The following is a 23,351-nucleotide window of genomic DNA, read 5'->3' as shown; positions in this document are numbered from 1 at the left end:
CCCTTCCTCAGCCCAGGCTGGTCACCACAGTCTACTCAGAGCAGCCCTTGCCCCTGGCCCCTTGCCGGAGGTCACCTGGAGACCTGGGGCTCAAAGGCCGGATCATCTCTGGGGGTGCCCTGGTTTTCCCCAGCCTGGGGGTGCTCAAGAGGCCCCGGTCCTATCTGGGCACCTGGTAGCCAGGAGAAGCTGGCCAAGCCAAGGGGCTGCAGATCAGCCCCAGCGGGGAGCCTCCACTTGACCCCGGATGCCAGCAGGTCCTGCCAGAGCACGCTGCCCCAGCCGCACAGCCCTGCAGGGTGGGTACCACCCTCTCTCTTAGAGGAGGTCAGGGCAAAGCAGGGACCCTCCGCAGAGGTGCGCCCCTCCCCACTTTAGTCCTGGGACCAGCCCATGTCTAGAGAATAGGCCTTTCCACTGCTGTGGGGGCCACTTGGCCCCGCCCTCCCCGTCTCCGGGTTCTTAGACGGGCAGGTCCTGTACCCTGGCACAGCCCAGCATCCACAGCCAGGGTCTCAGTCCATGTCCTGTGAGAAGGGGCTTGTGGGTGTGTCATAGGTGCAGGAGAGAAGGTGTGTCCGGCGCCAGACACAAGGTGTGGTCCAGCCTACCTGAGAGGGGCCCGGCCACCTGAGCTGGAGAGGGGGCCATGGCTGCTGTGTTTGGGTGGCAGGCTCCGTCTCTCAATTTGGCCATCACTCCTTCCTTGATCCCCAGTGTTTATTTCCCCCAGTCACGAGGCCAAGGACCCCAGCCACCCAACAGCCCTTCACAGTGAGTCGCTGCTACTGGAGCCACCAGCGCTTTCCACCTCCCCCATGGCTCTGCTGATCCTAACACTGGCGCCAGAATGGCCCTGAGGCACCTCCAGGAAGGTGGCTTTGACCTGCTGACCCGGGGCCCTCCAGGATGGGGTGGTGTTGGCCTGCTGACCCGGGGCCCTCCAGGATGGAGGGCACTGGTTCAGGCAGCTGGGGTGCTCCCGGGTGAGAAAGGCAGGTGCCCAGGGAGGGGGCCTGGGAGAGGGCAGTGCTGGTCAGAGCAGCCGGCAGCTGGAGGCTGTTTCCCTCTGGGTTCGAGCCTTCAGCCTCCTCAGGCCGCTGTGGTGGGGGTTCACCAAGAGGCCACTCTGGGCGACTGTCAGGGCCTCCCCGTAGCGCTGCTCCTCCAGGCAGCACTGGCCCAGACGCAGGAACATGCTGGCCGTGGGGACCTGGCCCGGCTGCGCCCATAGGCGGCTCTGGGCCAGGGCTGGTGACAGCTCCAGGGCCTGGGCGAAGGCCCCTGTGGCTCCCTCCTCGTCGCCCAGGCTCAGCAGCAGGCGGCCCCGGGAGCTGAAGTCCTGGGCTCGCCTTGCCAGGTCCCCGTCCCCGGCTCCCTCCCGGATCACGTGGTCCAGGTCCTGGAGTGCCCGGTCAACTTCCCGCAGCTCAGCCAGGCAGGCAGCCCGTAGACGCAGGTGGTGGGTACTGCCACCACCAGCCAGGACAGCCAACGAGCAGTAGCCCAGCGCCCGCCTGGGGTGCCCTGTGTCCAGGAGGGTGCTGGCTTCCTGGGCTGCTGCCTGCAGAGGACACACAGGGACGGAGGGAGTACAGGGTCAGCCCAGCCGAGGCTGCTGGCCTTGGGAGAGGGCCAGCGCCTGGGTCAAGGGCCCTCCCTGCGACTCCCTGTCCTGGAATCGGCACGGCCCAGCTCAGGCTGCCAGTGTCTGCCAGTGTCCTCCTCAGCTGCCACTCTTGCTGGGACACTGGCATCTCCTGTCCTCCCTCGGGAGCCTTATAGCCCCACCTCCTGGCAGGCCTCTGCTGATCTTCAGAACCACCTCTGCGGGCCCTCCAGGGGCTGCTGCTTGGCCCCACCACCTGCTGGGGGCTGCCAGGACCCTTAGGACAGGAGCCGAGCTGCCCTCTGCCCAGCCCAGGCCCTGGGTGCAGCTCCTCCCAAGGTCAGGAGGGGAGGGCCAGCTGTGCACAAACTGGCTCCCCTTGCTGCAGTCCCTGCTCCAAAGTCAAGGTTGGGGACGAAACATGCTGCCAACCTGTCCTCCCTCGGCTCTCCCTGCGGCTCGCTCTAGCATGGTGCAGGCCCCTGGATGTCCATGCACTGGGTTTGCTGTGTGCCCTGGGGGCACCGGGGTGGGCCAGAGGCCAGCTAGTGAGCATGTCCACCTTAACCCTCCTTCTGGACTGCTAGACTGGCGGTCATTGCTGGCTAGGCCTGTCGCCCCCAGGCAGTTTCCTTTCTGAGCTGAAGACCACACTGGGAAAGCTGCCCAATGCCTCCTCCTCTCCACTGACCCTGCTTCTTCAGTCAGCTGGGGACAGAAATCACAGGACACTTCCCAGTAAACCTGCTGGCCCAGTGGCCTTCCGCGGCTCCCCTGGACCTGGGGAGTAAGGTGCACTGCAGGCCAGCCTTTCGGGAAGCTCTGGGAAGCACACTCAGGTGCTGGGGTGTGACCTTGGTCTCTGACTCCAAAGCTCAAAGCCGGTGGTCTTGTGGTGCCCTCCTGACCCTGACCTGGCTGGCCTCTGGGGTGGGCTTCTGGCCTGGAGGAAGCCCCTTGCTGACTCAGCCCGACTCTGGGAGGGTCCTCCCCTTCCCACCTGTCACCTGTACTTTTGCACCTCAGGCAGAGAAGCCCAGAGGCTATGGGGTTGTGTGTGGGCAAGGTGGTGCCAAGGTGGGCAATTGTGCCAAGGTGGGCAGAGGCCCGTCTTCGGGGCAAGACCTGGCACTTCCTACTCACACCTCACCCCATCCAGCTGGAACCAACCCAGCAGTGGGGAGGGACAGTGCCCTGTGGTGGCCCAGGGTCTCAGCTGTGCTGTGTGGAGGGGCCAGTGTGGCTGCGGGGGGATCTGTGCACACCTGGGCCACGCTGTGCCGCTCCGAGGCCTCCAGGAGCTGCAGCAGGAAACGCAGGTCCTGGGCGTCCACCTCGGCCAGACACTGCAGGTCCTGGACGGCAGCTGGGACATCTCCCTTCTTGAGCTGGAGCAGGCCCCTCCGGGCCCTGGCCGCCTCTGGTGGGCGCGTGGGGCACAGGGCTTCCTGCAGGGGAGCACTGGCCTCCTCATAGCTGCCTGTGGATCCAGGAAGGACAGTTGGGGGCTGTGGCTGGGGACGAGGAGCGCACAGGCTGAGACGTGCCTTCCCTGCTCCATGCGGCAGGGGCAGCTGAGGGGCAGACTCGGCCCCGAGGACAGAGCTGGGAGCTGCACACGGGGAGCACATCCAGGCTGCGTGGACCCGCCTGCAGACCCGCCCTTGCCCCCCTGCGTGACCCCTGGTGGGGCAGCAGGGCTCTGACTGCCGTCCTGGAGGTCACCACAGGTCGGCCTTGGCTCCTGAGGCCCTCGGGCAAGGCTGGGCCAGGGGAGCAGAGCAGCGTGGGTGTGAGCAGCAGGAGGTGGGGAGAAGCCCCTGAAGCCCTTGGAGGGCCAAGGCGGGCGCCAAGAGCACCCTTCAGGTGGGGGAGCATCAGGGTGAGGTGGAGTCGGCACACATGGTGGACCACAGTGGATCCCTGCTTCATGCAGCATGAGTGTGTGGGGCAGGAGGGCTCCTTGTGAGAGGCCCACAGACGGGCCCAGAGGGCGCTGAGGCCTGGAGTGGGGTGAAGGGGCCTCAGGAGCCAGCGCCGTCCGTGGCTCTTCTGTTCCAGAGAGGAGCAGAGCAGGTCAGGGGTGTGGGACAGTCGTCTGTGTCCCCTGCTCCTGGCCGACACGTACCCAGCACCAGGAGAGTGTCCACCAGGAGGAGGTGCCAGCTGGGCTGAGTGGCATCGATTCTGGTCAGCGCCTGTCCCACTGCCAGGAGGCCCTGGGTGTCCTCGTCCCCAAGGGAGGCCCCCATGTCCAGAGCCTGGCTCAGGAGGGCCCGGCAGCAGGAGTGGAGGCCCTGGGTAAGTGGCACCCGAGCTTCTGGCCTCAGAGAGCGGATCTCGGGGACCACGGTCCCCGGGTCGAGTCGCAGGGCAGAGAAAACGTCGTCGACGGCGTCCTGCAAGGGGAGAGGGCAGCCTGGCTCAGGAGTCATCCCAGCCGGGAGGGACATCCCTGTTCTTGGGCCTCGGGTCCTCTCCCAGGGTCCTACAGGGTCTGCCCGTCCAGCTCACTGTCCTTCCCTGCTGTCCGTGGCTGCAGCCTCCTGCGCCAGCCCAGTTCTGGTTGGGCATCTGAGGGACCCAGCTCACTGGCTTTCATCCCCCACAGTCACCAGCCCTGAGACCCCCTTTTGAGGCCAGACCCTGCACCTGCCCATCAGTCCTCCAAGTTCAGCCCCCTGACCTGCCGAGGTCGGTGGCACCCTCTCTGGGTAGCTCCCTCCCAGCGGGTGATTCCGGAGTTGGCGGGTTTCGGGCATACTGCTCCTGGGAGCCTGGGCCGTGGCACCCCAGGGGCGGAAGCCCAGTCTGGCAAGTGCCCCGGGGTTCTGGGAAGGGAGGCTTGGTGTGGGGCCCAGGAAGGCTCCCCCGAGGGCCGTGGGACAGAGGTGGGCTTGGCTGGTGCCCGGGGGGCAGCCAGACACAGGTAGGAAAGCGGAGGGTTGGGCTGCTGTTCAGATGTTGGCCTCCCTGCCCAGGGCCGGAAGGACAGGAGGCCAGGCGGAGGCCAGGCCTTGTGGGAGGGCCTTGATGAGTAGATGGTAAGCCACCTGCTCCTGTCCTGGCCATCTTCCTCGGGGCTTTCCCTAGTTGCCCTGTCCTGGGGCCTCTGTGTCCGCCTCCTGGTCTGTGGGGTTACCTGAGTATGTTCAGTCTTCCATTTTTGTCCCTCTGTTGACCTTGGGGCTGTGCCCTTGTCCTGTGGTTGGCATTCGCTCTTCGGATCCCACATCCTCAAGTGCTCCGCAGGCAGCGGGCCACGAAGGCGAGTCCCCTCCCTTGCCACGCTGCTGACCTCCGCACGGCGTGTCCACGTGTGTAGGAGCTCTTGGTGGCAGCTTCTGGCGCTCCTGGGACAGGCTTCAGGGATGGGGTCCCCTTCTGCACCCCGAGTGCTGTTTCTTTTTCTTTTCCTTATGATACTCTGGAGAGTTGGTCACAAACGTGTCTCAGGCCACAAGGGAATGGAAGGGCTACGTTCAGCCTTTCAGGAGTCAGGCAGGGAGCGGAGGAGGTCACCATGAGTCCAGGGCCTTGGTGGGCACGTTCCCGGGAGGCGGTCCCTGTACCTGGGCGGCGTTCCTGGAGGGGGCATGCCCTCGGGGTCCCTTGTCCAGGGAGACTCCCCACTGGGGGCCCACGGAAGGCCTCATACCAGGAGGTGGGCCTGTCATGCCCCTCGGCCCGTAGGTGGTGGGGTACCCCACAGCCTGGTGGGTACCGGGTTGGAGCCCCGCAATCCTGGCAGTGGCTGCAACAGTACCTCTTCCCTGCGGGGCTGTCACCCGTCAGGATGGCCCACCCACCCCACGGATGGGTGCGCAAGACCTGCCAGAGCCTGGGTGTGGGGACACAGCGGATTCTCTGCCAGCAGCCGCCCCAGCTCCTGGCCCAGTACCCCAGCAGGTGGCACTCAGCAGTGCGCTATCTGGGAGGAGGTCCTATGCTGTGGTGCAGACCAGGCTCTCCCCCGCGGCAGCGCCAGACCAAGGCCCTTCCCTGCTGCGGGCTTGGAGCACTTTGGCGCCATTTCCTGAGCCATCACAGAGGATCCCATTCATCTGCTCGTCGAAGGCCTCGAGGGTACCAACGAGGACCGGCCCGCGGGCACCTCCTCCTGCAGTGGGCGAGCTGCGCGCCTCAGGGGTGGTTCCGAGGGCTCTGGCTCCCGCGGGATTCGCCTCCTCGGAGGCTGGACGCCACCAACTGGGCTCCTTTCCCTGTGGCCGCTCCTGAGCTGCTGCCTCTTCCTTTGCCTTCGGAAAGGACCTCGCGGGCTCTGTCTGGAGGTCCCTGTCCCTGCCCCTTGGGAGCATGTGTCTGTCCCTCTCTCGGCTCCTCTGGGAGTCCAGGTGGAGCCGGCTTGGCCGTAGCCTCAGGGCCCCTGGAGCACTCCTTCTAGACACGGCCCCCCGCTGGGCCTCAGGCGCCCTCCCACAGGGCCTTCTTTGGAGGCCTCCCACTGGCCCTTAAGCCAGGCTGGGGCCTTGGGCTCCGGCTCCCCGCTTCCCGTGCTCGCGGCCCTGCTCTGGGCGCCTGTCGTGCCTTCCAAGCCCGGAGCCGCCCAGGGCCTGTTTCTGCTGAGCAGCGCTTTCCTGGCGGTGTCACTCTTTCCTGGGTCTCTGCGGCCCGTGCTCTTGACCTGTGCTTTGGGGCTGGGCAGTGCTGGTTCTGCTCTGGTGGACATTTCCGTCACCCGGGGAGGGGCCATTCTGGTCTGGCCAGGTGTGGCTTTGCTCTTGGGCAGAGCAGGCTGACTCCAGCATCCCCAGCCCTGCCCGGCCCTGGCCACGGCTCAGCTGTGGGCCCAGCGCAGGTGACCTCTGCTTCTGCCGTGCTCTGGGCATGTGCAGTGCAGGCCTCACGCAGCATCCCTGCAGACTGAGGAGGACTCCTGGCCCGGCCCCTGCTCAGTCCTTCCTCTTGCTTCTGCCCCCATGACTATGCCTACTGCAGGGACTCCCAGGCGCGCCTCCCTCAGGGCCTCGTCTCTGGCTGGCTTCCTGCACCGAGTGCCCCGTCCTCAAGCCCCATCTACTGCAGTGTGTGTCAGAATCCTCTTCCTTTTTGGGGGCTGAATAATATGCCCCCCAAGTGGTGGACTGTTCTGCTTTTCTGTTCCTCCATCAGTGGCCACCAGGGCTCTCCGTGAGGCGTGATGCTCCAGCGTCAGCACCAATGGTCTTCTTCCTGGTGGCCCAGCCATTGAGCACTCCTGCCAACAGTTCCACAGCACTGGTTTCCCCAACCACACCTGTCACTTCAGAAACGTGACTGTTACCCTCCTGACGGGTGCATGGTGGCATCCCTTAGCTTAGTGAGCGTTTCCCTGAGGACGGTGACGCTGGACGTCTTTTCCTGGGCTTCTCGGCCCTCTGGGCAGTTCCGTTCAAGCCCTTGGCCCCTGTGAGCTGGGCTGCTTGGTGCGTTGGTGGCAGGCCTGGCCGGGGGTTGCCTGGTGACCTGCTCGTAGGCTCGGTCCCTGGATGCACAACGGTGCTCAGGATTCCTGAAGTCTCATTGGTCTACTTTTTCTTTTGTTTCCTGGTTTGGTGTCAATCTAAGAAACTGGCCAAATCTAAAGCTGTGAAGCTTTTCCCGTGTGCCCTTCTAACAGGTCTGAAGTTTGAGGTCTTATGGTTTGTTGTTGTTTTTGTTGTTTTCCATCCTGGGATTGAACCCAGGGGCACTTTATCACTGAGCTGCAGCCTCAGCCCTTTTTATTTACTTAATTTTTTGAGACAGGGTCTTGCTAAATTGCTGAGGCTGGCCTCAAACTTGCCGTCCTCCTGTCTCGGCCTCCTGAATTGCTGGGATGATAGGCATGACTACATTTGGACTTTGTATCCATTTTGAGTTACTTTTTGCATATGGTGTGAGATGAGGGTCCAGATGCATTTTATGTGGATGCAGCTTCCCCAGCATCACGTATTGAGAATAGTTTTCTTCCCCCGCTGGTCTTGGCTTGCCAAAAGTCACCTGCCCACACGGGTGAGGGTTGTTTCTGGGCTCTCGTTCCATTGGCCCTGCAGACACAGGGGCCTCTTGCCAGCAGCACACTGCGATGCTCACTGTGACTGGGAGAGCAGGGTCTCAGGGCCTAGCTTTGTTCTTTTTCTAGACTGTTTTGCCTATTTGGAGTCCCTTGAGGCTCCATATGAATTCTGGGGGGAGTTTTTCTATTTCCATAAAAAACCATTTTTTAAAAATATACATTTTTAGTTGTAGATGGACACGATCTTTTTTTTTTTTTTAGCCCCGGGGATTGAACTCAGGGGCAGTAAACAACTGAGCCATGTCCCCAGCCCTATTTTGTACTGTATTATTTAGAGACAGGGTCTCACTGAGTTGCTTAGTGCCTTGCTTTTGCCGAGGCTGGCTTTGGACTTGTGATCCTCCTGTCTCAGCCTCCTGAGCTGCTAGGATAATAGGTGTGGTCACCGCACCTGGCAACATAATATCTTTATGTATTTTTTTTTGTGGTGCAGAGAATTGAACCCAGTGCCTCACGGAGCTAGGCAAGCGCTCCGCCAGGGAGCCCCGCCCAAGTCCCTCATGGGGATTTTGGTAAGACTGCACGGAGTCTGCATTGAGCACTCCTGCCTACAGGGTGACACAGACATGGTGACAGCGTGAAACACTCTGATCTGCACTTTCTTTCGGCCATGTCTCCTAGTTGCCACCCTATGCTTCCTTGACTTCCTGAGGGGTTGACCTAGGTATTTCGTCATCGGACGCTCTTGTCATTGAGACGCTTTCTGAATGTCCTCTCGGGTTGTGCGTCGTGAGTGTGAATCACTCTGGGGTCCGTGGGTCCACCTGGTGGCCTGCCGTTTTCCTGAAGCCTGTGACTGCTGGTGGATTCTGGGGACTCCTCCCTCTCGGCAGCTGGCCTGAGTGTCAGAGCTGGGCGGGGTGGAGGGGCCTTGCTGCTCCCCTTGAGGAAAGCCTTCCGTCTGGCCGTCTGGTGAGACGGCTCTCGTCACGCGGAGGTCCTTCCCTCCACCCCTGCTCTGCTGGCAGTTTTCAACAAAGGCGGCTGGATTCCGCCCCGTGCTGCTCCTGCTCCGTGGGTCACCACCTGCGTCCTGTGCTCTGCAATGCGGGGACCCTGGCCGGGGACGGCATGGTGGACCTCCTCACATGCCGAGGACACATCCCACCTCCTGGCACACGGCTGCCTTTCTGCTGTTCTACTGAGGACGTTGACGCTGGTGTCCATCGGGGCACTCCTCGGGTTTTCCTGTCCTGTCGGCCTGGTCTTGGGGTCGGGTGTCGCTGGCCTCTGGGTGACTTAGGGACTTCTCCCTCTCTTTGTTTTTTTTGAAAAGTTGAGAAGAGTTGGTGTTGAGTCTCTGTTTAGAGACTCCCCGGGGGCCTTGCACACTCTTCCGGCGACTAGCACAGCCTCGTCAGTGGCCTGAGCGTCCCCAGGCTTTTCCGTTTCTTCCCAACCCTCTTGCTCTGTCCACCTGCTTGTCGGCTGTCCTGCCGAGCAGCTCCTCCCGGCTCCCTCCTGTGTCCCTCTCTCCTGTAGGACTGGTGCTCATGACCCACCTCAGTGCTGGGCTTAGAGATCCGAGTTCTCTCTCTCTCTCTCTCTCTCTCTCTCTCTCGTACCAGGGATTGAACCCAAGGCTCTTAACCACTGAGCTGAATCCCCAGCCCTTTAAAATTTTTTATTTTTATTTGAGACAGGCCCTTGCTAAGCTGCTGAGCCTGGCCCTGAACTTGCCACCCTCCTGAGTCGCTGGGACTACAGTCTCTTCTCTTTTTAAGTCCATCCAGCTAATGGTTTGTCCGCTTTGTCTTTTCCGAGGGATCGACTTTGGGTTTCATCAGTTTTCTCTGTTGTTTTTCTAGTCTTGTCTTTATCTCTAACCTTCCTCCTGTCTTTCTTTCTGCCTGCTTTGGGTTCAGTAGTTCCCTAAATCGTTGGATTGGTGACTTGGGATCTTTGTCTTGTAATGTGCCCGGCCGTGGCCGTGAACGTCCCTTGGTCCTGCCTGCGTTGTCCCGTGCTTCTGGTGCGCTGTGATTTCACCTCCATCCATCCCCAAGTCTCTCCTGAGCCCCTGGTGATTCCTTAGCTCCCCACTTCTACAGAGGGCAAACTGGGCGCGACAGGCAGAGCGATCGGCCTGAGGCTGCCTATCCGACCCTGGACCCAACACCCCTGCCCAGGAGCAGACCCCAGAGGGTGCCCTTCCGCACACACAGGGAGTGTGCAAACAGGAGTGTCCACAAAGCAACAAGCAGAAACTGTCTTCCAGCACACGGGCTGCTGGTGTGGCCCAGACCTCTCCTCCTGTCTGCCTGGCTCCCAACATTTTATTCTGAATTGGAGCAGTTTCTGCAGAAGGTCTTAAGTATATCATTTCTCTCACATCAAAGTTCCAAGGGCTCTGCTGGCTGCACCCACGGCAGACAGGACTTACTCCTTCTGCACCCGTCCTGTAAATCCTTTTTAACACGGGGCTCTGTGCAGCAGACCGTGCAGTGGAGGGGACCCCTCGTGGCCTACGCCCCTGTGGAGGGACACCTGCAGCTGTTATGGAACTATTCTAAGCTGGGGAGGCTCATCAACCTTTAGGGCTTGCACACGTGTCCGTGCAGGAGTCGTGGAAGAGCGGGGCTCCCTGGAGGGGACCTGTGGGGTGCGGCTGCTGCGGCCTGCAGTGCAGGTGAGGAGGAGGGGGTTCTGATGGCACCTCACGGCTCATGACACCTGGCCCTGCTCGCACTCCTTGGGTGCAGGAGGAAGGCACTGCCCTGGCCTCCCTGCCCCACCTGCCCAGCCCCAGAGGGGAGAGTGGCCTGGCACCTGCAGCTGGTCCAGGGCCAGGTACACGAGGGCCCGTCCACACAGAGCCTGCACATTCCCCGGCTTGGCCCGCAGCGCGGAGTTGAAGTCAAACACAGCGGTCTTCTTCTGGCCGAGGAGCCCATAACAGCGGGCTCGGACGAGTAGGGACTCACTGGCCTCCGTCCCTGTAGAAGTGGGCATGGTTAGGACATGGCTGTGGCTGGCCACTTGTCCAGAGTCCCTCCTGGTGCCCAGACTGGGGGGTCCACTGTGGGGAGCTCACACTCCACTGGGCAGCAGGGCCGGGCAGGTCACGGGCAGCAGGGGGAGGAAGCCCTCCAGGAGGGCGGCATCTGGGAGGACTGGTGGACACCGAGGGACCTTGCCTCTGAAGTGAGGCCAGGCGAGGGGGACAGGGATTCCCGGGGCAGCTGGGGAGGGTGTGAGGCTTGGCGGCAGCGAGGAGGAGCCTGCACCTGCCAGGAGGAGGAGGCCCTCCCCAGAGAGGACACCACCACCACCCACTCCTGGGTGTCTGTCCAGCGCCAGACGCAGGGGAGAGCGATTTGGGCCTGAGGCTGCTCTCAGCCTGTCCCTTCCCCGCCGTCGCAGGAGCCTCACGCAGGCTTGCTGGCACCTGCTCGAGGGCAGGCGGAAGCCCCGCAGTCTGACCGTGGGTCTGTACCAGCGCCCTGCACCCGGAGCCTGCCTGAGCCCGAGAGAGATCCTCCCTCCTATGAGCCTCGTGCCCCACTCTAAGACGCACAGGGCCGGGCCCATACCTGGGGCCAATGCAGGGCAGCATCCCTGTGCCCAGCCCCCGGTGGGCAGCTTGGCCTGCTTGGAGACTGTGTGGGCACCTGAAGCCTAGGCACTATTTCTGGGAGGTCTTAGGGGAGACAGCATCTCGGGTCCCCTCACTGGAAGGAGAGGAGGAGCTGGGAAAGGGTCTGTTCATCCCGGGGCCGAGACAGCATGGACAGCAGCCCAGGAGCCAGGCAGGGCACAGCTCAGGCCCCAGCTGGCCCGGACCCTTCCTGGGCCGTGGCGTGTTCTCCTGGACCTCCAGTGCCTCAGTGAGCGGCCCCACTGTCCATCCCACAGAGCTCCCAGGGCCATGGACCTGGGAAGCAAGCTGTCCTCAGCCCCGTGTCTCCCATGTAGCTGGCACAGGATGGACCCCTGGGCAGGAAGGGTCCTCCTACCCGCAGCGAAGATGGCCAGAGAGAGGTAGGCGATGGCCTCCCTGGTGTGGGCCTCCCTGTCCACCCCGCTCGGCTTCGCTCGCAGGATGCTCAGGGCCCGTGCGTGGCAGTGGCTTTGCAGCAGCAGCCGGTCCTCGTGGTGAAAGATGTCCAGGGTGGGCTGCAGGCAGGCCGTGTCCCCAGAGTGGACCACCTTCTTCACCAGCTGCTGGGGCCCGAGAGAGTCGCTGCCACCACCTCCTGCCTCTGGCTCCCAGCCCCGGTGCTCGCTGCCCCATGGCCAGCACGCCCTGCCCGCCAGGCCCCGTCTCCTCCAGCCCAGGGGCCTCTCTGCCTGTCTCCCCATCTGGTAGGGGCCGGGCTCCCCGAGGCAGGGTCTGGTCCCCAGCTGGACCACAGGGCCAGGGTGTGAGGAACCAGAGGGCTCCAGCTGCACTCGCAGCCCCCTGTCTGCCGTGTGGCCAGGGCAGGGTGGAGCCCTCACGTCCCTGAGCCTGGACCTCCCCTGACCATGGAGGGGAGAGCCATCAGAGGCTCAGGGAGCCATTCCAAAGGTGTGGAGAAGGATCCCAGGGCGGGCCAGGCAGGGTCAGTCTGTGCTCTGGGCAGTGCAAGACCCCAGGCAGACACAACCTCTCCCTCCGCGGCTCTGCCTGAGGAGACCCAATACTGCCCCCTTCTGGCCTCTGGTGCACACACTGGCCCCAGGGCAGGGTGGATAGCAAGTTCCAGGGTGTCCCTCCCTCCTACTCTCTGCCCAGGGCAGGGGTCAGGATTCCAAACCAGCACCGGAGCAGAACGCGGCTGGCAGGGGCCTCCTCTGGACTCCAGGGTTTGAAGCCCTCCTCCACATCTCCAGCTGCCTCTGGCCCAAGCAGGAGCCTCCACAACAGGGACAGGAGAGGCTCTGCCATCCCAGGAGCTGAGGGGTCTTGGAGGCAGGCAGGCAGGCAGGGGCTGAAGGCCTGGGACCCTTCCCTGCACCCCCACCTCAACAGGACCATGTCCAAGCTTAGCTTGTGTGGGACACTGGGGAGAAGCTCAGCTGTGGTAAGTTCTAGGTCCCTTCTTCATGGGCACAGCCAAGGTCAACCTGCCAGGCCTTAGGGTACCTGTTCCAGCTAATTACCAAGACAACCTGCAGGACCAGGGCACAGACGAACAGACTGAGGTCAGAGAGGTCAGAGCCTGCTGCAGGAAGCAGAGCTGGGGCTGAACAAGGTTTTCCTGCTCCAAAGTCCAGGCAGTAGGTGCTGAGCGGGGTCCGCAGGAGGCCTGCTGCCCTCCGCAGAGCTGCGCCCATTTCCACCTGCCCTGCAGTAGTGCACCTGAGCCTTCTCACCTGGTTGGCATCGTAAGAGAAGCCCCTACGCAGCTGTAGCAGGGCCAGCCGTGCCAGCACGGGGGTTGCCTGAGGCCTCCGGGAGAGGGCCACCAGCAGGGATTTGTGGGCATCGTCCAGGCGGCCCAGGCGGTAAAGGGCATCGGCTGCCAGGAGCTGTGAGTTCTCATCCTCCACGTCCAGCTCCATCAGCATCGTGGCCAGCTGGTACACGCCATGGGCATCCCTGTGGAAAGAGTGGCTCAGGGTGGGCCAGCGCCTTCCCTATGCCCCGCCCATTCGCTCAGCAGGTTGGGCCAGCTCACCGCTGAGGAATGACCCTCACACCACACTGTACCTAAGTCCATGCTGCTGTTTCCAGCATGGCCCCTCAGCCCTCACCCTCCCGCCGGGTCTTCCCATCACCCCACGGGTAGGCACTTTCCAGGAAGAGGAACCGAGTTCATGTAACGGTCAGTAGTAGCACTGACCCTGAGTAGACCTCAGGATTTTCTTTTCTACAAAAATGTGGGTTGACAATTTGGCCTTGCTGGGCTCCAGGGCGAGCTGTTGGCAGGCAGGACGCACTTGGGATGCTCCTGGTGTCCACATGGGAACGTCCTGCACTTCCACTCCAGAAGAGGCTGGAGCCTGGGACGTGAGTGGACACTGGGGAGAAGCTCAGCTGAGGTAAGTTCTAGGTCCCTTCAACCTGCTGGTAACCCTTCCTCCTCACCAGCAAGTGCAAGCACACGTCAAATGAGGCCTGGAGGTAGAGCCGGCATGTGGGTGGCTGCAGCGGTGCGCCCGAGGCCCGGTCTGGAGGGTCCTGTCTGGAGGGTCCTGTCTGGAGGCCCCTGTCTGGAGGCCCCTGTCTGGAGGCCCCTGTCTGGAGGGTCCTGTCTGGAGGGTCCTGTCTGGAGGCCCCTGTCTGGAGGCCCCTGTCTGGAGGGTGTTCACTTTGCTGCCTTCCCCCACCTCCCAGTGACCCACCAGAGTGCACACTGGAGCAGCTAGAGGCTGGTGCCCCCTCGGTTAGCAAGGATTGTGCAGGAAGCCCCCGGGCAGGGGTGGGGGCTGTGCCGGGTGGGCAGGGAGCTGAGAGGTCCAGGATCCTGCCCCGGAGCTGCTCTCCACCAGGAGCTCCACTCTCCACTGAAGGACGAGTCGTGGTGGACACAGGATGTTTCCCACCATGCCTTATGACCGAGAGCAAAGGACCGGGGGCTGAAGGAAGGAGTACTGGCCAGCAGCCTCAGGACCGCACACTGCTGCCTGGAGGCGTTTTTACCAACAAAGGACTTCCATAATCTACTGGAGCAAGAAAGTAGACTACAAACTACAGACATCGCACAGATGTGTTGTATATGCACAAAAAGAAACCTCTAGTCAGAAATGCCGGCAGCGGGCTGATACGTCGAGTTTTACTGTTTCCTTCCACGTTTGAGTCTCTGATTTCCCAGGGACAGGAAGCCCACAGGCAGGATGCTCACAGACTGAGGACCCCAAGCTCAGATCTGGGGCTGAACCGTCTGGGATGCTCAGGGAAACCACCCAGACGTGCTGCCTCCTTTACTCACCTGTAAACAGGAACAAACACCCTCTACCTCCCAGGAGACCCGAATGGAGCGGCAGCCCCCTCTGGGGCGGGGCCAGCTCTCACCCTTCCTGTGCCACAGGGCGGTCCATCTCAGCAGCTCTGCTCCTGCAGGAGGGCACGTCCGCAGGGTCGGGGCCACACCCGCGCAGCAGCATCCTGCGGCCTTCCTCCCTCAGCACGGTCAGCAGCAGTCCGCGCTGGTTCCAGGGCACGTAGGCCTTGGCGGCCATCAGCGCCCCCTCGGGCTGCAGCCGGCACGCAGTGACATAATCCAGCGCGCCCAGGAAGGCGCTGCCGGCCAGCGCCCGCAGCAGCCCCCGGCCGCACAGCGCCCGAACACAGCCGCCGGGATGCGGCGCCCCCTGCTCCACTACCGCCTGGAAGTCCTCCTTGGCGCCGCGCGTGTCGCCCACGTGCAGCGCGCAGAAGCCACGCAGCGCCCTCAGGGGCGCACTGTCCCCAGCAAGCTCTCCGGGGTGCCTGGGCCTCAGGAGGCGCTCGCACAGCGCCCGAGCTCCTGCCACGTCCCCGGCCAGCAGCAGGCACTCCGCCAGGCGGGTGCCCAGCACAGTTCGCTGCCCAGCGGGCTCCAAGCGAAGCAGGAGGCGGAGCGCGTGGGTGACCGGGACCAGCAGCTCACGTCCTGCGTCCTCGCGGAGCTGGCGGCGACTCCGGACAGCCTCCTGGAAGTGGGCGAAGCCCACGTCCACGGTCTCCTGAGCCTGGACTCGGATGCGTTCTTGGTCTGTGGCTGAGAGCACCGCCTGGAGTTGCCTCCGCGCCGCGGACGGGCTCTCGCGGAAGGCCTGGTGCAGGTCCTGCAGCACGTCGTGGGTTCGGCCACCCAGGAAGAAGGCCGCGGCCGCGCGCGTGACCAGCAGGGCTGCCCGGCGCTCATCTGGAGAGAAACAGAAGCGCCCCTGTTTGGAGGAGCTCCCGCCGCAGCAGCCCCTTACCGCGCAGCGTTGGACCCTCGCTCCAAGTACTTTTCTGCTTCGGGAGTCTCCCTGCAGGCTCCCAGGAGCCCAGGGAGTGGCACTGCCAGACCAGCCCGGCAGGAGGCGCCCAAGTGCCACAGCAACCAGCAGGCTGGGAACCAAGCCACAGCAGGAGGGTCACACTGAGAATGAGCCCTGGGTGCTCTGCCGCACTCCATCCCCAGTCCCTTTAGGTTTTGAAGCAGAATCTGGCCAAGTTGCTGAGGCCAGCCTTGAACTTAGGATCCTCCTGCCTCAGCCACCCCAGACCCTGGGACTCGCCGTGTGGCCACCGTGCCTGGCCTCCCCTGACCTCTGAGTGGAGGAGTTAGGACTGAATGTCCTCTTTAGGGTCTGGCGGCGTCCTCACCTGGCAGGTGAGCACTGGAGTTCAGGCTCTGGCCACGGTGGCCACTGTTGCACACACGTCTTGGTGTCCTGCCTTCTCGGGCCTCTTGGGACTGGATACTCCCTGTATGAAGCCCATCTCCCCCAGGTGCAGGAGAGAGGCAATGGCACCCAGAGACCCCGAGCAGGCAGACTGGGACCACTGACTGACTCTGGCCAGGTCTCAGGTTCCTTCCCTGCACTATTAGGTGGGGCTCATCTCTGGGTCACTGTCCATCACTGTGACCAAAATACTTGAGAAAAATAACTTCGGGGAGGACAGATTCATTTCAGCTCCAGTTTTGGAGGTTTCAGTCCCATGATGGGTGGACCCCATTGCTGTGGCCTGAGGCAAGGGGGCACATCATGGTGGGGCAGGTAAAGCCCCAGGGCACGCTCCCAGTGACCAACACCCCCCAGCCACATCCCTCCTGCCTTCCACTGCTACCTCCTCCCAGTAGTCCGTTCAGCTCTCAAGGGATGACGCACCGTTGAGACTGGAGCCCACCATCCAACCCCAAAGCCCAGCTCTGGACCTCACTGCACTGGGGACCAAGCCTTTGACACACTGAGCTTTTGGGGACATTCAGATCCAGCCCATAACAGATGATAAGGCCCACACTCCATCCCTGTGTCCGGATGGGGATCATTACCGTCCATACTCACAGGGCTGAGATTTAACTCAGGGTTAGCATGACCAAGAAAAAAGCGTCTTGCACCCCGAGACTGGCTAACCAACAGCAGGGTCACCCTGTCCAGTTCTGGTGCCAAAGCAAAGGAAATGGGGCCTTTCCTGTTGGTCACTGATGTAGCCCTGATCTCTGCAATAGTTCATGGACCCTAGGACGCTGCGGCTGGAGGGAGCCCTGGGGGCTGAGGACAGTAGCTGTTTCCCACCCATGTGGTAATGTGCCTCTCCCCTCCAAGGCTCCAGTTATACACAGCAGCCTTCTGTGTACCATCTTGTAGGTCCCTGAGGCTCTGCTCATTTTTCTTCTGTTTTATCAGATAATTTATAATCTGTCTTGGATTGTGCTGACCCTTCTATTCCATTATGCTATGATTTTTCTTTTCAGTTATTGCATTTTTCAATTCTAGAATTTCTATTTCTCTCTTCTCCTCTTTTCTTTTCGTCTCCTCTCCTCTCCTGTTGTTTGAGCCAGACTCAGGCTATTCTCCTACTTCAGCCTCCTTAGTGGCTGGGACTAGACACATACTACCACTGACCTACATCCCCAGCCCCATCTAGTATTTTTTAAATTGTACGCTAGTTATTTCATTAACTGTTATAGAGATGCTGGATTTAGTTATGTTCTTCTGAAGGGGTTGGATTTTGTTTTTAGCAACAGGTTGGGTCCAGACTTCAGATTGTACCTCCTCCTCTCTGACCTGACATCTCCGCTTCCATCTGCTGCTTTTTCAGACGACCTCATCTTCCCCATGAATGGTACGTCAATGGTCAGCCGAGGACTTAAGTGGATCGAATGGACACATTTTGGATCTTGCCCGCTTCTGTGGCTCCATCTCGGGAGTTTCCTCCAGTCCCCTTTCCCAGCTCTGAACTCTGCCCCTTGTCATCTCAGACCAATCAAACTGCAGCTTGCTGTCATGCCGGGATGCATGGGCCGAGGAGCCCCGAAGCAGAAAGCCTCAGTGTGTGCGTCTCACGGCTCACCCTCGTCCTCCAGGGTCAGCCGGCTCCCGGCCGCACCTTCCAACGGTTGCCTTTGATGTTCTGTCATGGTCATCTGTGAGGCACGTGTGCACGGAAGCTACTCCACGTGACTGGAAGCAGATTCTGCTGTAGACTTAACAGTTTTTATGATCTGTCCGTTGTTGTTTTAATTTTCATTTTCCTGATTACTCGTGAGACTCACTAATTAATCCCCCGATCTGGAGGCAGGAGGCTTGCTTCTCGCTGTTCCCGGTTGCTTTGGTCTCATTACTGTGAGGTGCCTGCTCTGCATGTATTATCAGCCATCTGTGTTCTCTCTTCGGGGAAGGCCTGTGCGGCTCTTGTTGGGTCTTTCTGATGGACAGGGAGGCCTCCTCCACATCCTCTGCGTGCCGAACCTTTGCCCATGGTCTGCCTGGAAAGCCACAAGCCTCTCTGTGGCTTGTCCTTCCATTTTCAAAACAAAAGTTTCCAGTTTTTAATTTAATCAAATATATCCGATTTTTCTTTACCATTTCCACTTTTTGTGTCCAAAGAAACCCAGCTGTTCACAGAGCTCTTGTTTATATCCTCTGACATTTTCTTTTAGAAACTGAGATTTAGCTATTGATATGCTCCACCTAGAATTCATTTTTTTGCACAGGACAAGGCTAGTCACCCTGATTGGATCAGAACACTTGTGAACTTGTATCAAAACACCCAAAACCTCATAAACTTGGACAATTACGATGTCCAAAGGAAAGGCTTTGACTCAGTGAGAAGTTTTATCAGTTTTAAGCACTATTACCTAGCGACCCCCAAACCTGGCAGCTCAAAACAATAAGCAGATTTCCCCCTGGTTGTACTGGGGATTGAACCTGGAGCATTTTACCACTGAGCTACATCCCCCATCCTTTAAAATTTTCTTTTATTTCAAGACAGGGCCTTGCTAGGTTGCCCAGGTTGGCCTTGAACTTGTGATCCTCCTGCCTCAGGCTCCTGAGTTTCTGGAATTATAGGCCTAGCTACTGCACTTGGCTTAAAACGATAGCTATTTTTATTGGCACATGGTTCTTTTTAAATTTGAGCTGAGCTGCTGATGTGGGCAGTTCTTCTCTTGGTCTTACCTGGGGTCACTCACATGACTATATCCATCTGTGGTCAGGACTGAGTGGGAGGGTCTAAGTGGGCCTTTCTCACATGCCTATGTGCTGATCCTCTGTCCCCTCTTAGGCCCAAGGGTCCCCACCCTGTGGCACTCTGGAAGGTGGCAGAACCTTTAAGAAATGAGGCCCAATTGGAAGCAGCTGAGAGAGCTCCCTCGCTGCCCCTGAGGCGTGTCTGTGTTGGAGAGGCTGACCTCCCAGCCTCTCTGTGTTGGAGAGGCTGACCTCCCAGCCTCTCTGTGTTGGAGAGGCTGACTCCCAGCCTCTCTGTGTTGGAGAGGCTGACCTCCCAGCCTCTCTGTGTTGGAGAGGCTGACTCCCTAGCCTCTCTGTGTTGGAGAGGCTGACCTCCCAGCCTCTCTGTGCTGGAGAGGCTGACCTCCCAGCCTCTCTGTGCTGGAGAGGCTGACCTCCCAGCCTCTCTGTGCTGGAGAGGCTGACCTCCCAGCCTCTCTGTGCTGGAGAGGCTGACCTCCCAGCCTCTCTGTGCTGGAGAGGCTGACCTCCCAGCCTCTCTGTGCTGGAGAGGCTGACCTCCCAGCCTCTCTGTGCTGGAGAGGCTGACCTCCCAGCCTCTCTGTGTTGGAGAGGCTGACCTCCCAGCCTCTCTGTGTTGGAGAGGCTGACTCCCAGCCTCTCTGTGTTGGAGAGGCTGACTCCCTAGCCCTGGGTGTCTTGGGCCCACTGGCCCCTGGTTCCTGGGAGCCCCCTGGCAGACATGGCCCTGCTCTTGGAAGCCTGCCCACACATTCCCAGAGGCTGTAGCCACCCTGTGCCTGTCCATGTACCATGGCCCAGGTGGGAGCCCCCTCCATCCTGGGGTGGCTGATGCCCCCCATTCACTCATCAGCCATTGCGAGCTGTGCTCTGGGTGCTGAGGGCCCTACTCTGCCAGAGGCCCAGGACTCTTTACTGAGTATTTTCTGATAACTTACAGTGGAGGATTTCAGAAAACTTATTGCCAGAAAAAACTTTTCTTTCACTTTTCTGTTCTTTCCACCTGGTTCTTCCCCACGCTCCTTGTGGAGGTCACCAGTAGCCTTGGCACTGTGCACTCTCTGTCTTGAAAATGTCCTTGTTTGCAAGGCCAGTCAGTCACAAACAAACCTCAAACGATGAGCCACAATGAACCATTTCTCTTTGTAGGTGCATTATCTCAGCTGTTTAGTGATAGTAACAGAAAGCTGGCTAATATACTGAGAATGTCTAGAACTTATGACACCCCTTTTCCTACCTGCTCCTCCCCTCCTCTCCCTGGTCCAGTTTTCAACCAACTCTTAAATGATTCTTGGCTCTCCTGCTCCACTCCTCTCTCTCCACCATTAAATCTGTCCATAGTCTTGTTTCTAAGTCAGTGATTCTCAGACCCACCACTTTGCTGCAACCTTTCTCCCTAACCTGAGATCCATCGTCTCTTGCCTGAAAGCCTGGGGATGATTGTCCCACTGCCTCCCATTCTGCTACCTCCCAGCCTCTCTGCCTGGACCAGCCTCCCAGTCTCCGACCTCCCAGCCTCTCTGCCTGGACCAGCCTCCCAGTCTCCCACCTCCCAGCCTCCCTGCCTGGACCAGCCTCCCCGTGTCCTGGCAGGTTCTTCACTCTGCTTAGCTCCTATGGCTCACCCCACACGACCTCCAAAGAAGCTAAATGTGCAACTCCTCTCACTCTACGTTGGACACCCTTGGGTGGCTCTGAGGGCAAAACTAGTCCTCCGGAGTGCGGGCTCGGCCCTGGCTGCCGGCTGTGTGCTCCCCATTCCTGGCGGCCATGCTGGCCCCTGCCTGTCTTGTCCCTGTGGAGTCCCAGCCCCGGCACAACGCCCCCCCCCCCCAGACTGACTTAACCCAGGGGGCAGCATCCTCCCGGGGACCAGGACTTCCTACCTTGGGGTCTGTCCCTCGCAGGATCCGACAGCAGGGCCCTGCTGCAGGCGGCCACGCAGTCCTCATACCTGCCACCGCGGAGCAGTGCTTCTGGTGACAGGACCTCGCTCCAGGTGCCCTCGGGGTCCAGGGCAGCCAGGAGGCCCCAGCAGTCAGCCTCTTGCTGGCCGTTGCTGACTGTGGCCTGCGGCTGGGCTGAGACATGGTCCCGGAGGGTGCTGAGCAGCGTGGGGAGGTAGGGACGCTGGTGGGTGTGGACGAAGGCCGCGGTCCGGTCTGCGCTCGAGGCGAAGGCCTGGAGATAGTCGGCCACGCCGGCGCCTGCCTGCTCCCCAGACAGGACCCAGGCCAGGGCTCGGGTCAGCTGCAGCTCCAGGGCCTGCTGGGAGTGAGCGTCCAGCAGGGCAGTGCAGCGCTGGGCCACTTCCCTGTGGTGCCCATGAGCCAGCAACCCGGCCAGTGAGTGCAGGACAGCCGCCGGGTGGTCAGGGCAGAGGGCACCGAGAAAGGCAGAGGCCAGAGCCCCCGTCAGGGAGACCACTGCCATGCCGTCCCAGAGGATGGTGGGGATTCGGCTGTCCCCACAGCACCAGGCCTCCAGGGTGGCCACCACAGGTGCTCCCCGAGCCTCGGCCAGCGCCCCTCGAAGCCTCTGCATGGCTGAGGGGGCGTGGCAGCTGAAGGCAGCCAGGTAGAAGGCCGTGGCCAGGAGGGTGTCCCCCAGGGCCAGGTGCTGGTCCCCCTTCTGGCAGAGGCCGGCCACGAGCTCCTGGGCTGACATCACACCTGGGGGCCCCCCTGGCCCATGTCCATCCTCACGGGTGCCTGTTGGAGGGGGCTGGGATTAGCGTCCAGGTGGTGGACATCCACTGGCCCTTTGGCCACCCAAGACCAGCCTCAGGCAGCCTCCCCTGCCTGGCCTCACTGAGACCTCAGGGTCAGTGCACTGCAGCGCCCCCTCAGCAGGTGGTTCTCGGGGCTGGGGTCCACCAGGGGTCCCTCCTGCACCGAGGGGGCCGACCCTGCTCGGGTCTCTCTGAAAGCACCTGCCCCTGAGGCCCACTGGGGGGAGCTGGGTGGTCTGAGGGGACGCCCAGCTGTGCCCCTGCCCCTCCCAGCAGGGCCTCAGGAAGGCCGTGCAGCCTTGGCAGCTCCCGCCAGGGCTGGCGCCCTGCTCACACCTGGGCGACCTGGCTGGGCACCGTGGGGCCTGCCTGGCTCTGGGGTGGGGATGGGAGCAACGCTGGCCCCGCCATGGGCTTGGCTCTGAGGGTTCCAGGCCCCGGCCAGCCCCTTCCCTCCCCACTGCTGAGCTGAAGGACTAGGGCCTGGGCCTTCTTAATCCCCAGGGACCACAAACAAGGATCCCACGATCCCTCCCTGGCACACGGAGACACAGGTGTGCACACTCAACTCACTCAGGTCCCTGCGCCCCAGGCGGAGCTGGCCCTGTGCTGGGGGCCGAGGCCCTGGCAAGCCCACTCCCCCTGGCTGGTGGAGGGCTTGGGTGACTCCACAGCCGCCTGGCCAGTGGGCTCTGCAGAACCTCCAGTGGACACTGCCCAGAGGCTGGGCCCAGGCAGAGCCTCCTGTTGCCCTGGAGAGTGTCAACAGCCTCCCTCCCGGCCTGGCGGCCCCGCCCCGCCCAGGCCAGGCCCCTCTGTGCCCTGCCTCAGGCCCTTATCCCTGGTAGTCTTAGGACAGAGAAAGGAGTCTTGGGCTTAGAGGGTGGGGGGTCTTGGGGTGACAGGAAGTAGCCCCCATGAAGGGTGAAAGGCTACCCAGGGTGAACCCCACCCAACACTCAGGTCTGTACGTGCATCGTAGGACTCTGCCCTGCCACCAGGGCCTTGCTACCCATCCCTGCCTGCAGGGATCATGGCCAAGGTGCTGAGGGTCTTCACTCTGGCGGGCACCCAGCAAGCTCCCTGCACCCAGCCTTCTGCACCCAGCCTTCCTGCATCCAGCCTTCCTGTACAGCCTTACTGCCCACAGCCTTCCTGCCCACAGCCTTCCTGCCCACAGCCTTCCTGCCCACAGCCTTCCTGCACCCAGCCTTCCTGCACCCAGCCTTCCTGCCCACAGCCTTCCTGCCCACAGCCTTCCTGCCCACAGCCTTCCTGCACACAGCCTTCCTGCACCCAGCCTTCCTGCCCACAGCCTTCCTGCCCACAGCCTTCCTGCACATAGCCTTCCTGCCCACAGCCTTCCTGCACACAGCCTTCCTGCACCCAGCCTTCCTGCCCACAGCCTTCCTGCACCCAGCCTTCCTGCACATAGCCTTCCTGCCCACAGCCTTCCTGCACACAGCCTTCCTGCACCCAGCCTTCCTGCACACAGCCTTCCTGCACACAGCCTTCCTGCACACAGCCTTCCTGCACACAGCCTTCCTGCCCACAGCTTTCCTGCCCACAGCCTTCCTGCACACAGCCTTCCTGCCCACAGCCTTCCTGCCCACAGCCTTCCTGCACACAGCCTTCCTGCCCACAGCCTTCCTGCACAGCCTTCCTGCACACAGCCTTCCTGCCCACAGCCTTCCTGCCCACAGCCTTCCTGCCCACAGCCTTCCTGCACACAGCCTTCCTGCACCCAGCCTTCCTGCACCCAGCCTTCCTGCCCACAGCCTTCCTGCCCACAGCCTTCCTGCCCACAGCCTTCCTGCACACAGCCTTCCTGCACCCAGCCTTCCTGCCCACAGCCTTCCTGCCCACAGCCTTCCTGCACATAGCCTTCCTGCCCA

At 61.4% G+C, this 23,351-nt stretch overlaps 1 protein-coding gene across 1 annotated transcript; it reads right to left on the bottom strand.

Moving 5' to 3' along the window:
• Positions 1 to 1,036: 1,036 nt before the first annotated feature.
• On the bottom strand, positions 1,037 to 21,392 carry Ttc34 (tetratricopeptide repeat domain 34). The gene is made up of 8 exons (XM_076862677.2): positions 20,612 to 21,392; positions 14,608 to 15,442; positions 12,966 to 13,191; positions 11,624 to 11,828; positions 10,437 to 10,603; positions 3,738 to 4,008; positions 2,875 to 3,089; positions 1,037 to 1,564 (listed from the first exon to the last, which is right to left on the bottom strand). The coding sequence occupies exons 1-8, from the start codon at positions 21,390 to 21,392 to the stop codon at positions 1,037 to 1,039; spliced, it is 3,228 nt and encodes a 1,075-aa protein (XP_076718792.2).
• Between the last annotated feature and the right edge of the window lie 1,959 nt (positions 21,393 to 23,351).

The sequence above is a fragment of the Callospermophilus lateralis genome, chromosome 7 (assembly GCF_048772815.1).
Source record: "Callospermophilus lateralis isolate mCalLat2 chromosome 7, mCalLat2.hap1, whole genome shotgun sequence".
Lineage (NCBI taxonomy): Eukaryota > Metazoa > Chordata > Mammalia > Rodentia > Sciuridae > Callospermophilus > Callospermophilus lateralis.
This window is presented reverse-complemented; position numbering and strand designations above follow the sequence as displayed.

Bases quoted from the DNA above. Each gene is read 5' to 3' on its own strand.
- Ttc34 (XM_076862677.2), bottom strand. From the start codon at position 21,392: ATGTCAGCCCAGGAGCTCGTGGCCGGCCTCTGCCAGAAGGGGGACCAG. The intron at 10,604-11,623 runs GTAGGAGGACCC...CCACTTCTACAG, and splicing joins TCTGGCCATCTTCGCTGCGG to GGACGGAGGCCAGTGAGTCC. The intron at 4,009-10,436 runs GTGCCAGGCCAC...CTCCCCTTGCAG, and splicing joins TGGCCCTGGACCAGCTGCAG to GACGCCGTCGACGACGTTTT.